This window comes from Eptatretus burgeri, chromosome 16, assembly GCF_056783735.1.
Source record: "Eptatretus burgeri isolate ZD-2024b chromosome 16, Ebu_testis_v1, whole genome shotgun sequence".
Classification (NCBI taxonomy): Eukaryota; Metazoa; Chordata; class Myxini; order Myxiniformes; family Myxinidae; genus Eptatretus; species Eptatretus burgeri.
The window spans coordinates 41,103,580-41,120,303 of NC_140976.1; the positions used below are offsets into that span (position 1 = coordinate 41,103,580).

General features: G+C 35.8%; 1 protein-coding gene across 1 annotated transcript in view; it reads left to right on the forward strand.

Moving 5' to 3' along the window:
* The window catches only part of LOC147010934 (uncharacterized), a 95,177-nt gene that overhangs the window by 18,298 nt on the left and 60,155 nt on the right, over window positions 1-16,724 (forward strand). Inside the window, exons 6-7 of the mRNA XM_085859828.1 lie at window positions 2,091-2,248; window positions 3,266-3,359. Coding sequence (XP_085715954.1) covers window positions 2,091-2,095 — 5 coding nt within the window. The 3' untranslated portion in view covers window positions 2,096-2,248; window positions 3,266-3,359. The remainder of the gene's footprint in view (window positions 1-2,090; window positions 2,249-3,265; window positions 3,360-16,724) is intronic.

A 16,724-nucleotide genomic window follows, 5' to 3' on the forward strand; every position in this document is an offset into this window, starting at 1 on the left:
GAGTTGTACCACGCCGCAGGTCGACTTCGGACACGAACCGCTTAAGTGGCTCATTCCGTGCTGCAGGGATAACCGAGCGGAATTATCGTCGACCTCGACGGTTCAGATTATTTATTGGGTGTTTACACCCACTACCAATCCCTTACGTGATGCAAGATGGAAATGTCAACCTGAGGAAAGGACGCAACAAAACGGGAAACAGTTTGACAAGCACTTTTAATTCACACTCAGACAAGCACGTATTTACAGTAATAGCAAGAATGCACATATAACAGTCAAAACAATAAAAGCAACGAAGAGTTAAAACCGGATAAAGTAATGTAAAAGCACTAATAAAGGTTTACTTAATAGACTGGCGCCACACACACACACACACACACACACACACACACACACACACACACACACACACACACACACACACACACACACACACACGCACACACACACACACACACACGCACACACACACACACACACACACACACACACACACACACACACACACACACACACACACACACACACCAAAGCAAAGAAAATACAAGCCACCCTCACAGGCAAGGAGGCAAACAGCTCCGTGGACCAAATGAACGTGGGACCTGGGTGATCGGCCAGGTCCACGAGACCGAAGGGGTCTTACCCGCGCCCTCGTGGCGCGATGGCGGGCGAGCCGCACTGTCCGCGTAACGCGCCTGACTCCGTGCCCCTGGCATGGTCGGCGAGCTCCTTTGGCGTGCGTTGCGCAGGCATGCTTTGGTCGGCACCACGGTTGGGTTGGGGAACGGATGGGGTTACCGGCGCTATTTCAGCCCGGATTGGGGGGGGGATTGTTGATGCTCGTGGTCGGGAGAGGGGAATGGCGGACGCTCCGTCCTGCTTGCGGGGTCTCGGGACCGCACCGACTCCGGCGAACTCTTGCCCCCGAGTCCTCTTCTGCATCCCTGCTCCACTCCGTGACTTGTCCCTCGACCTCCACTCCGAGCTCCGGCCCCTTCGCCGTCCGATCCCCGCAAACACATGACTCAGACTCCACGACTTCCGACTCGCGCCACTTTCTGCACCCCTTTCTGCACACCCGAGCTGCGTTGTGCTCGCATCTTTATATACTGGGGGAGGAGCTTATATGCAGATTCGCGGATCAAACCGCGCTTGGAGGCGGGGCCACACCACCCGACGTTCAGCCATTGGTCGGGCAAAAAGGGGCGTGAGCCTCTCCTGATCCGAATTCACTCCGAAAAGGACTCCACATGCATCGCGCTTGGGGGCGGGGCCACACCGCCCGACGCTCACCCATTGGACGGAGAAAAAGGGGCGTGAGCCTCCCCTGATCCGATTTCCTCTCCTAAAAGGAACGCATTCACAGCGGGTTCGGAGGCGGGGCCATGCCACCCGATGCTCAGTCATTAGATGGAAGGAAAGGGGCGTGAAGCCTTCCTGATCCGCTTCTCCTCTCCCGAAAGGATCCATGTGCACTCGTGGCTTGACGTGTTCGGCAAGAATCACCGAACGGGCCCTGGACAGCACGGCGTTCGGTGTTGACAGGTGGTGTGGTTGTTGGTTGTGGAAGGAGTAAGGCGAAGGTGGTGGGGGGTTTGCTGTGGTGGTTTGGTTGTTGGCGGGCGTCGATTGGGAATGGCGGTGAAGTGATGTTTGCGGGATAAAGTTGTGGAGGTAAAGAGGCGAAGTTGGTGGTGTTTGAGTTGTTGGCGGCTTAATGGTCCAAAATAACGATAGAGAAAGAAAAATGGCTAGCTCAAAGTGTCGCAGCCCGGATAAATCGCACATAATCCCCCTAAACAACAGGTGTGGACTAATTACACATGAACTTATCGATATATCTAACCTGAGGACCTTTCTGGTGTATTGCAAATTTCCACAGCCGTAACAATATTTAAGGGTTTACTGCATTTCATAACAGAGGTCCAATGACCATCCCAATTTGCTTTTACCAAAGATACGACCAGTGCATATAGCCAGGGGGACAAGGCAGGAAGTGACCAGCACTCTAAACCTGTGGTGTGTGTGATTTTTTTATTTTTATTTTTTTCTCTGGCTCAAACTTTTGTTTTCTCCCTGTCACTTAACAGGTTGACCAGCTCTACATGTTGCACAGGTTAACCCTGTCCAGTTCCATAGCACTAGTTCGAGTGGAGACAGTGTGTGGCATTGATAAACAATGCGATTTCTTCATTCAGAAGCATAATGTCATTGGAACTGATCTGAAGGCTTTGGTTGAAGTTTGCGTGTAAGTTTTTACAATCTGATTCATTGAGTTTTTGAGTTCATTTGGCTGCTGCTAATGTTTACTTTGATAACAATGAATTTGCCTTTTTCCTTGAAACGTCAGGGCCATCACATTATATCTTCTTTTTCCTCACTCTGAGCAAGTTTGTAGTGCTGTGCTCGACCCTATTGTTACTGCTTTATACAAGTCCTGTTTTTGATGCCTCTGCTGATGAATTCACCGGAGGCATGATGTTTTTGGGTCATACGTCCGTCCGTGTTAATTTTCTCAGTTTTCTCTGCAACCACCTATCCAATTGACACAAATTTTCACCATTAGTGTAACTACTAGTGTAGAATGTTTTAATGTTAATTATGATGTCACAGGTCATATGTTGTGCCAGCCATGTTGGAAAAAAGGAAAAACTTTGGACCTCCACTACCACTACTACTACGTCGACTCAGGTCTAAAGGGCCATCGGGCAGGCATAAAGGGCCAGGCATTACTCCCGCCGTTTACCCGCGCGTCGGTGAATCTCATCACTTTGACATTCAGAGCACTGGGCAGAAATCACATCGCGTCCACACTCGATCACCGTTGGCGGCATTTGATCACCAGCATTTGAACCTCTGTAGCTCTGAAACCGTTCCATGAAAATAATTGAAGCTTGGCACATGTCATGTACTCCCAATGGGAAATAAGTGTGATTTTTTTTATTATGTCCAAGGTGGCTTCGTTGTGACATCATAATTGCATATGTTGAACGCTTTATCTGATTAGTATGAAAATTGTTGAAGGTCATCGAGGGCTAAATTGTATGGCGGGGGTATGGAAGGGGGGAATGGGGGGGGGGGTGATGACGTCATCCGTCACGTGGTTCAGCAGCCATTTTTCTTTTTTATGTGGATGGAGGCATATCTGGCAACGTCGCGTTGTTGAAGAGTACCCTTCTAGTTTATTATATGCTCTCAATTTTTTATGGTTCTTGGTAATCGTTTTGTATTGCTTTTATGATGTTGACCGTTTCCTTTTCTCCAGGGAGCTTTCCAAGTTTTTCAGCCAAAATAACAAGAAATGCCAGGAGGATTTGGATTATTTTCTGCACTTGTTGACCAGCAATCTTAGAGACAAGGTATAATGTTATTTTACTTTTTGTTACCTTGCAGTGTTTTTCAAATCAAAAGATGATGGGAGGCTTGGATGTCCACATATTATGTTTTGGGATGGCATTGGCTTTTTGCTTCATTCATAAATATGAGAACCCTGTGTCAAAACAAAAGGTGTTTGTAGTTATGCTTCGAGGATAATATAAACATTGACTGTTGTTGACATAATATCATAATATTTAGCTCAAATTATTTTGTATAAATGATGATTGTTAAGGATTATTTGTAACATCTCTGGAAATCAAGCTCATGCTGCTGTCCTACGAATGTCTCAATACTGCTGCAAGTTCTGTAAATAATTTCCACTTTCTTTGTAATTTTATGCTTCTGTCCGTTATCGATTTTTTGTCACCATGATAACTTATGAAGCACTGAATGAATTCCAGTAATACCTGGCACAAATATGGACTGTAATACAAAGATGAACTGATTAAAGTTTGGGTACAACAGGACAAAGGTCCTTTGTCCTTTGAAAATCATTTTGCAGACAAGAACTCGAGTACTTGTATAACTTAATCAAGTCAGGTCAGGTGTAGAAGCATGCGCCGGAGTGGTGCGTTGCTGCGTCCACTTTCCGCCGGTACTTCAGGGGCCTCCATCTGGCCATCCCCATCTCCTTGAGATATTGATCAAACTGCTGCAACCATGAGGCAGGTGTACGACCCATTGGCTTCCTCCACTCACGAATCTCCCTCTCTGAGAGAATCTGGTGAGCAGGATCAGTGTCAGGAAAATGAGCCACATGTCCATATAGCCGCTGCTGACACTCACGGACGATGCAGGTAACAAATTTCATTTGAGTCTTTCTCAGCAACCTCTCATTGGACACAAAGTCTGACCAGCGATAGCCAAGGATTCTCTGAAAATACCTGGTACCAAAGGAATGAAGTCTCCGTCTCAGATCCCTCGTCAGATTCGAAGTCTCACATCCGAGGAGCAAGACTGGTAGCACCAACGACCTGAAAACTCAGACTTTCATCTTCCTGCACATGTACCGACAACACCACACCACATGATCCAGTGAATCCATGACTCCCCAGGCCTGATCCAGATGTATATTGACCTCTGGCTTACAGCCAGCGGAGACATGAATATCACTGCCAAGGTCAGTGAATCCGTGACCTCAACATCCTCGCCACAAACAGATACAGACAGGATAGCAGCATCCAAGATGTCATTGAAAGCCTGGATCTTAATTTTGACCCAGGAAACCCATAATCCCAGCAGCTCTGACTCCTCAATCAGCACTTCAAGGGCCCCCAAAAGGATATCCAGAGTCTCTGCAAACATGACTGCATTATCTGTGAAATTAAGGTCAGAGAACTTGACATTCCCAAATGATGCACCACAGCTTGATCTCTCCAACATCCTCCCCAGGATCAAGTCCATACAAGTGCTGAAAAGTGTGGGGGCCAGTTCACACCCGTGACAAACTCCAGTAACAACTGTAAATAAGTTGTAGATGGTATCGCCACATCTCACAGCACTCTCAGTACCAGAGTATAGTTCAGACATCATATTTATCAGTTTTGGTGGCACTCCATGAAGACCAAGAATCCTCCAGAGAGCATCACGATTCACTGAATCAAATGCTTTGCAGAGATCAACATTGCCTGCAAGCAGGAGGAGATTGGGACGATACTCTGTGCAGAGCGTTGGTGCTGATTAAGCAGTCTCCTTGGTTATTGGACACAATCCTGGACGGGTCGCGACTCCGACACAGTATACCAGCATGCTGGCACTCATTTTGCCGACCTCGGAAGGATCACAGGTCGAGTTAACCCCACCTGGTATTAATTCAACAGCTGAGCAGGATTTGAACTCAGGGCCTGACGATCCAAAGCCCACCATCCAAACCATTAAGCCAACAGCCGCAGCAAGCAGCCCCTGCCGAAACTCGTCTGTGTTCGGTGAGGACCCAAATGGCAAGGATACGGTCAATTGTTGACCTCTTTGGTGTAAAACTTGACTGCTCTGGGTGCTGCTGCTCAAGCAAATGGTTGCGAACCCTATCAAGAATTATCCAAGCAAGCACTTTCCTGACACTGAGAGCAGCGTCACCCCTCGGTAATTGTTGCAGTCCTGGCGATCACTCTTCCCTTTCCAGTAAGGGACAGCAAGGCCTCTCTTCCAGTCAGTTGTGATGATGCCTGTGTTCTAGGCAGAGCACAGAACTGCATGCAATGACATGAGTTCAGCATGGATGCCACAGATCCCAGGAGCTTCACCCCATTTCAACCAGTTCACCACAGCCTGTGAGTCGGGTGAATGTACTGATTCTGGCTCACTTTTCCCTATGTAAGTGAATGGGGGATTTTCAGCGATTCATATTTTTTTTTCCCTAAAAAGTAAACCCTCTTTTATCCCAAGGTATATTTATTTGTCTCCCCCTTTAACCTCGGGCACTCTATTCAAATAACCAATGCAACAAGATAAAGATTTGTTCAAGTAGCAAAGTAGTAATATGATTTGTTAAAGGTGATTCTTAAGAAATATCTGAAACATTTAAGCCTCAGGACACTCTTTTTCAAATAACCAATGCATATTGTTTAGCTCACTCATTGAACCTATAAACATTTGTTCATTCTCAAATTCCTTCAATAGAATCATTTTCTTTGCACAATAATCCCCATCTAAATTATTTAAAAATAAAACATTTGAATCTTTATATTTTTCAAGATACCCCTTTTGTGTCATGATGAAATGATATACTTCTCTTAATGATCTCATCTGACCACCCCCTGAGTTGCATATCATTTTGAGATTGTAGTAAACTATTTTCCATTGTTCAATTGATAACCATCAAAGTTTTCTGTCCATTCAAGGATATTTATTATTTTCTTTACATCCTCTAACTTATTGGATTTTAAATTGATTCGCTTATTTGTTTTATTTACCTTTGTTTTCGTTATTTTTTCAAGAAGACTTATTTGATATTTTTCACATTCATTCTGTTTTCCATTTATATACCAAGACTGAGATTTTCTCCACTCTTTCGTTTGATTAATACTTGGTTCGACCATTTATATATTGTGAAAAAGACGGCGATAGTCCTTAAAAACCCAAACCCATATTGTATTCTTTTTACTCTATGATTAAATATTCACTCTATCATACAATATCCATATGGAACACAATCTATACTATTCCATTATCTAAAATAAATCTGTTATCATCAAAGGCTCCTCATGCCTTTTTATTTACTTCTTCACTATATATCTTATGTTTATAACTTCTTATTGTATTCATTTTCCTATATTCTTCTTTCTGATTCATCAAACAATTATAATAATTTCTAAAAGTTATTGATTTCTTTATTACATATTTCTTTATTCCCTTTAACCTTTTATCAATCTGATCACCATACTTGTAAGCATAAGCCTTTGCTCTCAATCCAAAAAAACTCACTCATTACTTTTCCACCCAACTCATCCTTAAACTTACCAATAACCTTTTCATTCTTTTTTGAAAATAACTCGCTCTTCTTACGAAAATTACTTGTATCATATACTCCAATATTTTTCTTCATATCTTTATAAACATCATCAGTTTTTACATCTAGGATAAAACTATCAGTGTCCATATACAACAATGAAACATTTTCACCATACTCTTTCTTTAAGCCATTATAGCAGGGTGAATATACTGGTTCTGGCTCACTTTTCCCCATGTAAATGAATGGGGGATATTCAGCGATTCATATTTTTTTTCCTTAAAAATAAACCCCCTTTTTATCCCAAGGTATATTTATTTGTCTCCCCTTTTAACCTGGGGACATTTTTTTTTTCAAATAATCCATGCAATAAGATAAAGATTTGTTCAAGTACTAAAGTGGTAATGTGATTTGTTAAAGGTGATTCGAAATAAATATCTGAAACGTCTAAGCCTCGGGACACTCTTTATCAAATAACCGATGCATATTGTTTAGCTCACTCATTGAACCTATAAAGATTTGTTCATTCTCAAATTCCTTCAATAGTTTAATTTTCTATGCACAATAATCCCCATCTAAAATATTGAAAAACAAAACATTTGAATCTTTATATTTTTTAAGATACCCCTTTTGTGCCATTACGAAATTATAAACTTCTCTTAATGCTCTTGTTTGACCACCTCCTGAGCCACATATCATTTTGAGATTATAGTAAATTGTTTTTTCATTGTTCAATTGATAACCATCAAAGTTTTCAGTCCATTCAAGGATATTCATTTTTTTCTTTACATCCTCTAACTTACTAGTTTTTAAATTAATTCGCTTATTTGTTTTATTTACCTTTGTTTTAGTTATTTTTTCAATAAGACTTATTTGATATTTTTCACATTCATTATGTTTTTCCATTTATATACCAAGACTGAGATTTTCTCCACTCTTTAGTTTGATTAATACTTGGTTTAACCATTTATATATTGTGAAAAAACGCGGCGGTAGCCCTTAAAAACCCTAACCCATCTTCCCATCGTTCAAACACAATCTATTTTATACACTCTATCATACAATATCCATATGGAACACAATCTATTCCATTATCTAAAATAAATCTCTTATCATCAAAGGCTCCTAATGCCTTTTTATTTACTTCTTCACTATATATGTTATGTTTATAACTTCTTATTGTATTCATTTTCCTATATTCTTCTTTCTTATTCATCAAACAATTATAATAATTTCTAAAAGTTATTGATTTCTTTATTACATATTTCTTTATTCCCTTTAACCTCTTATCAATCTGATCACCATACTTATAAGCATATGCCTTTGCTCTCAATCCAATAAACTCACTCATTACTTTTCCACCCAACTCATCCTTAAACTTACCAATAACCTTTTCATTCTTTTTGGAAAATAACTCACTCTTCTTGCTGAAATTACTTGTATCATATACTCCAACATTTTTCTTCATATCTTTATAAACATCATCAGTTTTTATATCTCAGATAAAACTATCAGTGTCCATATACAACAATGAAACATTTTCACCATACTCTTTCTTTAAGTCATTATACAAATAATCATACATCAATATCTTGGATAAATCAAGAACTGCTGTTCCAATATAAATTGGTTTATCCATTACAATACTTTCCTTTTTCATATGAATTGCAGAAAAGTTCTCTGAAAAAACCTCTTCTCTCTCAAAACTTGGTTTATTTATCAATCTCGAAGCTTCTTTCCAAGATGTTGCGAATCTAATGTTTTGCCTGTTTCTAACATTTTCCATAGTCTTTCCAAATACAGCATTATTCATTAATTTATAAAAGTCCCCTTCAAATTTTACTTTTGTATTTGCTCTCATATCTGTATTGAATTGAATATACTTTTTCACCCAAGGACTTTGTTTAAATTTTAAAACTCTATGAATTTTAGCTACTCTCAATCCTTCTCTCAAAAACTGTTTTAAGCTTCTCTGATGCAAAATATATCCCTCTTTATCATAGAATGTTGTTAATAACTTTTCTGTTGATTTGCCTTTAATATTAAAACTTTTATGATAATCACTGAACCATTCTTTCTTTGGGGTTTCTTTCTCACATGCAAAAGGAAGGTCTTTATGCTTATTATGAAGATCACTCGGGTACCTCAAATCAACTTCAAAATAATAACCTTCTTCGTCATTCAATTCCTCTTGAGAAGAAATAACAATATTCATCAAAGCCTTTTCATAATCCTTTTCTTCCACCCACTCTAATTTACCATAAGGCAGAGATTGAGACATTGCCCATCCATACAAATTATTAGCATCAAAATACATCAAATAATTACTATCTTTTTCACTATCATAATTTGGAAGATATTTATTATTTGCTTTAGCATATCTTTTTGAACATACTTGTGATATTCCACCTCTCTTGGACTTCTCAATCATCAAAAGCATATCAACATCACTGATTAAATCTATATCTTGTTTTGTCATTTTCAACATTGCACTCCAAGCGAAACCAGGAGCTGTGAAATAGTGGGCAGGATCAAATCCATAACAATTTTTTTTTATGACAGAGTGATCTAAAAGCTTCAAACACATCAGCTAACAATAAAACATCTGTTTTTAGATATAAATCATGATATTCTCCAAGGTTCTTTATCTTAAATATTTTCCATATTTCTTGTGCGTGTTTATATTCCTTATCACTTATCTCTTCTTCATAAAGGTTATTATAGAAACTTTCTTTTGAAGGAAGTTGTGCTTCTTTAAATCTCATGAATGAATCCATATGATCATAAAGATAAATTCCCTTACTTGTAAGAATTTTCTCTTTACTTTGAATTTCATTCCTTGTTTGAATTTCCTCTCTCGTAAGAATTCCTTCTTTAATCAGAATTTCATCTTTAATCTGAATTTCCTCTTTAGTTAGAATTTCATTCATTGTTCAAATTTTCTTTATAATTATAATTTCATCTTCAGTGAGAATTTCTTCATTAATTTCCTCATTAATTCAAATTTCCTCTTTACTTTGAATTCTCTCTTTAATCTGAATTTCCTCTTTAGTGAGAATTTCCTCTTTTGGAAAGAATGAATTAAGATTTGGAAAAGAGTCCGTGGAGCTTAGATTTGATGCGAGGTAGGCTAGTGGTGTTCCCATAAACTTGTAAGAATCTAGAAACCTAATACGAGTTAAAGGTTTTGTGAATATCATTTTTGTAAATGAAATATACTTTTGACTTGTGTTTGTTATGGCAGAAATATTCCCTGGTGTTTTTGAAAGTTCATTTATAAATAGATGTGTATCATAGTTGGCGCTGTTGTGAAGAAAGACTGGAATAAAAGAAGGTAATTTATAATTAAGATTACAACAGGAATGAGCGGGACCTCTATATTTACCAGTAAGATGACAATGATCCCTAACTTTAGACTCCTTAATTTCCCCCTCACAAATATGACAGATATTGTTCTTTCTAAATTCTAATTTTTCTTCTTTGGTTAATTTCATTGGTTCATTTGTTTCTTTAACTAATTTAGTGAGTCTTATACAATCCTTTTCTAATTGTTTTACAAACTCTTGTGAAGCTTTTTTTCCACTATAATGTTCAAGTTTGTTATACTTTTCTCCAACAGATGATTTGATATAATAACAGAAACCACAAGGAAAATGTTTTTGATATTTATTTGTATATGATTCTTTTGGATTAGGAGAAGCAGTATTTATCTTTTTAAGGATACACTCAAAATCAGCGTATATCACAAATGGGTGCATGATAGATTTATTATAATCTTCAAAAGAAATCTTTTCACCAGGTTTAGGCATTGTAATTACAGCTGATTTATGATTACTACAATATTTTGAATGTTGTTCTAATCGTTCTTTTGCATGAAATGAATTAAGACATTGCTTACAAGGATATATTTTGTTTGCTGTTCTGAATACCTGAGAAGAGATTAATCTTGATAAATTATTGATGTATGTGTAATGTGAATTATTTCCAACACTAAAATATAAAAGATCAATGTGTGTTTCTTCATTTTTATAGTTGTTTGAAATTTTTAATATTTGAACTTTGTTTGTATCCGTTAATCCATATACATTAATAGAAAGATTATTCTTTTTCTCAAATTTAGGAATATCTGTTAGTGGCATTGGGAATTTAAAATCTTTAATGTCCAAGGTATTCTCATATTTCATATATTGTTTTACTCTTTCTGAATTACATTTTGGTGGATGAAAGTGAGCAAGAACAGACCAGAGAAAACATTTATTATCATTGTTCTTAATATTAACAACTGCCTTCTTTAGTTTTATTTCTTTTGGTAATTCAACATAAGAAGAAGCTTTAAGAGGGTTTGATTTTAGAATGTGTATATCTAAAAAGATTATTTTTTAAATATTTAATCCACTTCCTACCACTGTATTATCAACATCCTCCTCTTGTTTTGATAGTTCTTCATAAACCCCACTATTTAAAAAATCTTGAAATGATGTTATAAAATGAAGATCTGTTCTCATATAAGGAGTTTGTTCTTCATCTTGTCTTTTCATATTCATTTTCACTCCCATATAAAACTTTAAAGTTTTCATTTCTTTTAATGTCTTTTTAATAACTTTTTCAACATCAGGTTTCACTATTTCAATTGATTCAGCTATTGATGATGGACCGGGTTCTCCAAATTAAAAAATCCTTATTTTTATATGCCCTTTAAATGCCCCATCAGTGTTTTCAATATAATAGTCTCCCTTTACTTTAAACTCATTTTTCTTGTGTTTTTGTGATTGAAGATGTTTATTATAACTTCTCTTCAAAACATCCTTTGAACAGATATCACAATGTTTTCTTTCCAACTCAAGAGGAGATATTTTATGAAATAGATTAAATGTGTGTTTGTTGGTTCAGAGGTGTTTTCTATATTGTTTATATTTGTGATTACAAACATCGCAGTATGTTGTATTCACCATATTTATATAATAAATCTTTGCTTAAACTAAAATTTTCTTGATGAAAATTTCGTTTATTTTACAGGTGAATCTGTGCTTAAAACCATTTTATCCTCCAACTTTTTCACTTAATAAATACAATGTTTCAAGACACAAAAGACAAGTTTCAATCAATCTCTTCATTTGTTAAACATACTGAGAAATATGTCAAGGATGTAAAATTGAACAAAGATAAATATAACAACTATTGGATAAAAACAATTATGGTAAATAATATGAGTTCTTCAATTTCCTTCAGTGGAAGGGCTTTTAGTATACCTGGTAGAACATCAATTAAAGTATCTCCAACAAAAGTTTCTCCTCTCCTTCTGGTAATATATTCAAAACTAGAAAAAGCAATGAAACAAGAAAAAGTATCAAAAAACAAAAACCTTATGGATGAAGCTTTAGAAAGAAAAGATAAGACCATCTCTAATATGCAAGGAGAAATTTGTATTTTTTTCAACAACCCTAAAGATGTAAATCCTGATGAAATAAAGGATGTTAATATATCAGGTGAAATAACATTTCGTTCAATAGTAGTTAACGATCATTTTAAAATTACCTTTAATTGAAAAAAAGTATATCGATATCGATGGTAATATTATTAAATATGAGTTAATATACAACTGAAAGTATAGATGAATTTCAGTTTAAGTAAAGTTTTACTTTATAAATATGCTGGACTTTCCTGATTCTCCATATGACAAATTTGAGAATTGTCCTGCGTGTGAAAGACGGGGATTAAACACAGAGTCAAAAGCCTATAAACAATGTATATTCTGTGATTATCTTCTAATTAATGATAATAAAAAAATATAAAAAGGAAAATAATTCTTTTAGATTTATACCAAAAATGAATTACTTTACAAGATTGATTAGAGAAATGAATGTAAAGTATGAGGGTGATAACACACATTTCCTTACAAGGGAAGAAACTGAACGTATTTGAGAAATGTTCAAAGGATTGTTGTTATATATTATTCATGGATGTGATTTTAAGGGAAATATCAACACAAGATATTGCATAAATAAAATAATGGATTATCTTGAAATTAAACCTGAACTTTGGATAAAATATAGAGTTTCTAAAAAAGCCAACAATAAATTAAATAACCTGTTTTCCAAATATATAAATGAATGATTTTTTACCCATTTGGGAAAACAAGATAAAATTTAACAATCATAAAAATCTTCCAAATTCATTAAGATGTCTCTTAGTTGGTTCAAGTTGATGTGGTAAAACCTGCTTACTTTTGAAGATGCTCCTGACTCCCAACTTTTTAGATTATGATAATTTGCACAAAGTCGAGTTTTCAACCAGAGTATCAACTACTCTCACAAGGTTTTAATGCTGGTCTTCAAAAAGAAGATATAATTGGTTTATTTAAACTTCAAAAAAACCTAAATGATTATAACATTGAAGATATAATTCAACTATTTTGTGATACACAGAGATGTAAAAAGAAATCAAATCCGATAACTTGTATTCTTAGTGATAATATGGATGATATACCGTCTCCCCAAGATCTGGATAAATCTAAAAAGAACCTCATTATCTTTGATGATTGTGTTAATGAGAGAAACCAAACAGTAATGGACAGCTACTACACAAGAGGGAGACATTCGTCTTGTAATTGTATTTATCTTAGTCAATCATACTTTCAACTTCCTCGTCGTTCCATCAGAAACAATGCTAATACTTTTATTTTATTCAAGTTAAATTCAATAGATATAAACAATTTTTGGAGAGACAATTGTTCTACATTATGCAGTAAAAAGAAATTTAGGGATTACATGAAGCACACGACTGAAAAATATAAATATATTGTTGTGAAACAAGATGACATATGAAGTGATATTTTCAAATAAATAAATGGATGCAAAAGAAAGAGCAAGAAGATTTATGGAACATAAAGAGTTGGTTTCAAAAGTTGCAAAACAAGAGGAAGACATAAAGAAGAAACGCAGACAGAAACTAACGGGCGAAGAAGCATTTGAAAGGAAACAAGAGAAATTTTTTCAACCACTTTTAAAAACTTCCCAAGAAAAAATTAAAGATGTTTCCACATTTCCCACAGTAGAATATACTCCTAAAAAACTTCAAATGTTAAAAGATTTTGATTAAATGACTGAGGAAGAATTAGAGCATTTAGGAGAATTAGAATATGATGATGAAGGTTTATTTCAACAACTGGAAGAGATTAATCCACCCCCTGATTATATTGTGAATGCTCTTCAAAACAATGAATATTCAGCGGATTCAAAAACCAAAGCAGGACTCATTTCAACAGAACAACCAGCAATATTTCATCTTGTTCAAGAAAAGGTATTGATATTTAATGATGAATTGAAGTTCTTGGGTTCTGCTCAACCCCCTGTTAAACTACCTCTGAGATTAATGTTTCTTCTCACAAAAGATGGAAGACAAGGTTCAACTGTGAGGGATGAATCAAAGTACATTGATAAACTATTGTATATGAAAAGTAATGATGATAGAGTATATATTGATCTGCTGAACACTCTTAATTATAGGGTTAGTATTTCTGGTTAAAGTAGGAAAAATGTGAAGGAGAAACACATTATTCAGGCTTTAAGTATCCTTGGTTCAGGTATTAGTTTTCTTCCAAATGACCCATCGCAATTAGTTAATAGACTGTTATTGTTGTTAGGTAGTAAGAAAGCTGGAAATAATTGTTTTAATGAAGCATCAACCATTTTAGACCAGTTGATGAACATGAAAATAATTAATAAATCTCAATATAATACATTTTATCTCGTATTAAATAAGATGAGAAGCACAATCCTGAGTTAATTTCACAAGCGACCACACATCTTCATTCCCATACCCACTACAACTTGACCCAACAAAAGAATATGAGGCATCTTTATTGTTCATGGAAAGTTATAATACCTTATTTAATATAACTGATAAAAATGACAAGTTTAGTTATAATCTGGGAAGTGGATATAAAACGATAAGTCTCACCCGGAGCAGATGAGATTTCTCAAATATCTTTCGAAATTGCTCGTCTTATGAAAGAACAGGGTGATGAACCAAAAAATATTGTTATAGACATTCAAAAACATACTTCAAAATCAACGATTAAACTTAAAAATAACTACAAGGTTGATTTTGCAATTGATAATTCATTCAGAGAGTTATTGGGTTTCTCCTCAAAAAAGATTGAAACTAATGGGACGTTTTACAGTGATAATGTCATTCAAATATCCTCAGGAATAAATTCGGCATTAATTCACTGTGATTTGATTGATGGTGCTTATAATGATGGAATAAAAACAAATACAATATTTTCATTCAGTGCATACTCAACCCCAATTGGTTATAAATTCAATATGGAACCCAAAAATTTGGTTTTTCTCCCTGTGTCAGGAAAAAACATACACAGAGTAAATTTTAGGATAACCGACCAAGATAATCGTATGATTTCTTTTAATGGGGAAGTTATATCCATTAGAATTCACCTCCGTGAAGTTTTCCAATAAATAAATACGATGATTATTGTGAGGAAACACGAGTTGGGAAAATATAAAATAATTACAGGGGATGGGGATGTTCCTTTCCCCATACTACAAGGGCGAAGGTATGTATCTTGGTGGAGGATACTATAAACCTAAGAGACAAAGGGGTGTCGGACATCAATTTAGAGGAGATGGGATAATTGATACTCTAATGGATATCGGTTCAACGATTCTTAAACATAAAGACCTAATTGGTTCAACTTCTTCTGCCGTGGGAAATGTAGCAGGTGCTATAAAGAGTATAAAAGATGCCCAAAAGGAATCTCATAAATTACAAGCAATAAAAGAAATTAAAAAAGGCAAAACTCAGTTGTCTCCCCAAGAACGACAGAAAATAATTTGAATACTTGGATCAGGGTTTCAAAAGTTTTAACATCTTATTTTCCGAAATAAATACAAGTATGGAAGCAATTGATAGTATCTATGATTTGGATGATACCATTATCATCTCAAACTCCACTAAAAAAGATTACTTCAAGGTAAATGCAATAACTGGAACAGACTGGAATGCAAATGGTACAAAAAGTTTTGAAATAAATAATCAACAAACCTATTTGAATCTATCCGAAAGTTTCTTGTTGTGTAAATTTAAATTCACGAAGGCTGGGAATAACACAAACGCTACACTCGTACATGATTTCTTCTGGAAAATGTTTGATCGTGTTCGTTTGTACATTGTAACACAAGAAGTTGAAGCGGTTGATTATGTCTCTGCTGTATCTGAAATGATGAAATTTACACTATATACATTCAGTGATAGAATGGGAAAGGGGGCTGTCGAAGGTTTTATTCCTGATATGTCAACGGGAACAACCACAGACCCTGCATATACTCAAAGGAAAGGAACGTATACTGATGATACAAAAGCAGTTAATAGTTTTACTGTGGCAGTTCCTTTTAAAGGTATATTTGGATTTTGTGATCATGATAAAGTACTGTATGGTCTTAAAATTAGATTTCAACTACAAAGGAATGATAATGAAAATAGATTACTTTTTGATGTTGCTAGTGCTTTTGGTGATCAGAATAAATTTGTAATTGAGGAAATTAGTTGGTATATTAGTGAATATACTCCGAATTTTAAAACAGAAGAGATGTTGAATAGTAGACTTAACTCAAAGAAACCACTCAGTGTATCATACCTCAAAAGAATATGTCAACACGTGAATCTAAACCAAACCACTTACACGTGGAATTTGGGTGTTCTGAAAGGAAAGCCATGATATCTGTGGATCATTTAAAAAAAACCAGATGGCGATACTGCTACTGATAAGAATAATGCATTGAGTGATAATGCTATGGTGAAACAAATTCGTGTTTCTCTCGATGGAACATTTTATCCACGAGATAGATTGGAAATTAATTGAGAAAAAAAATGATTATGC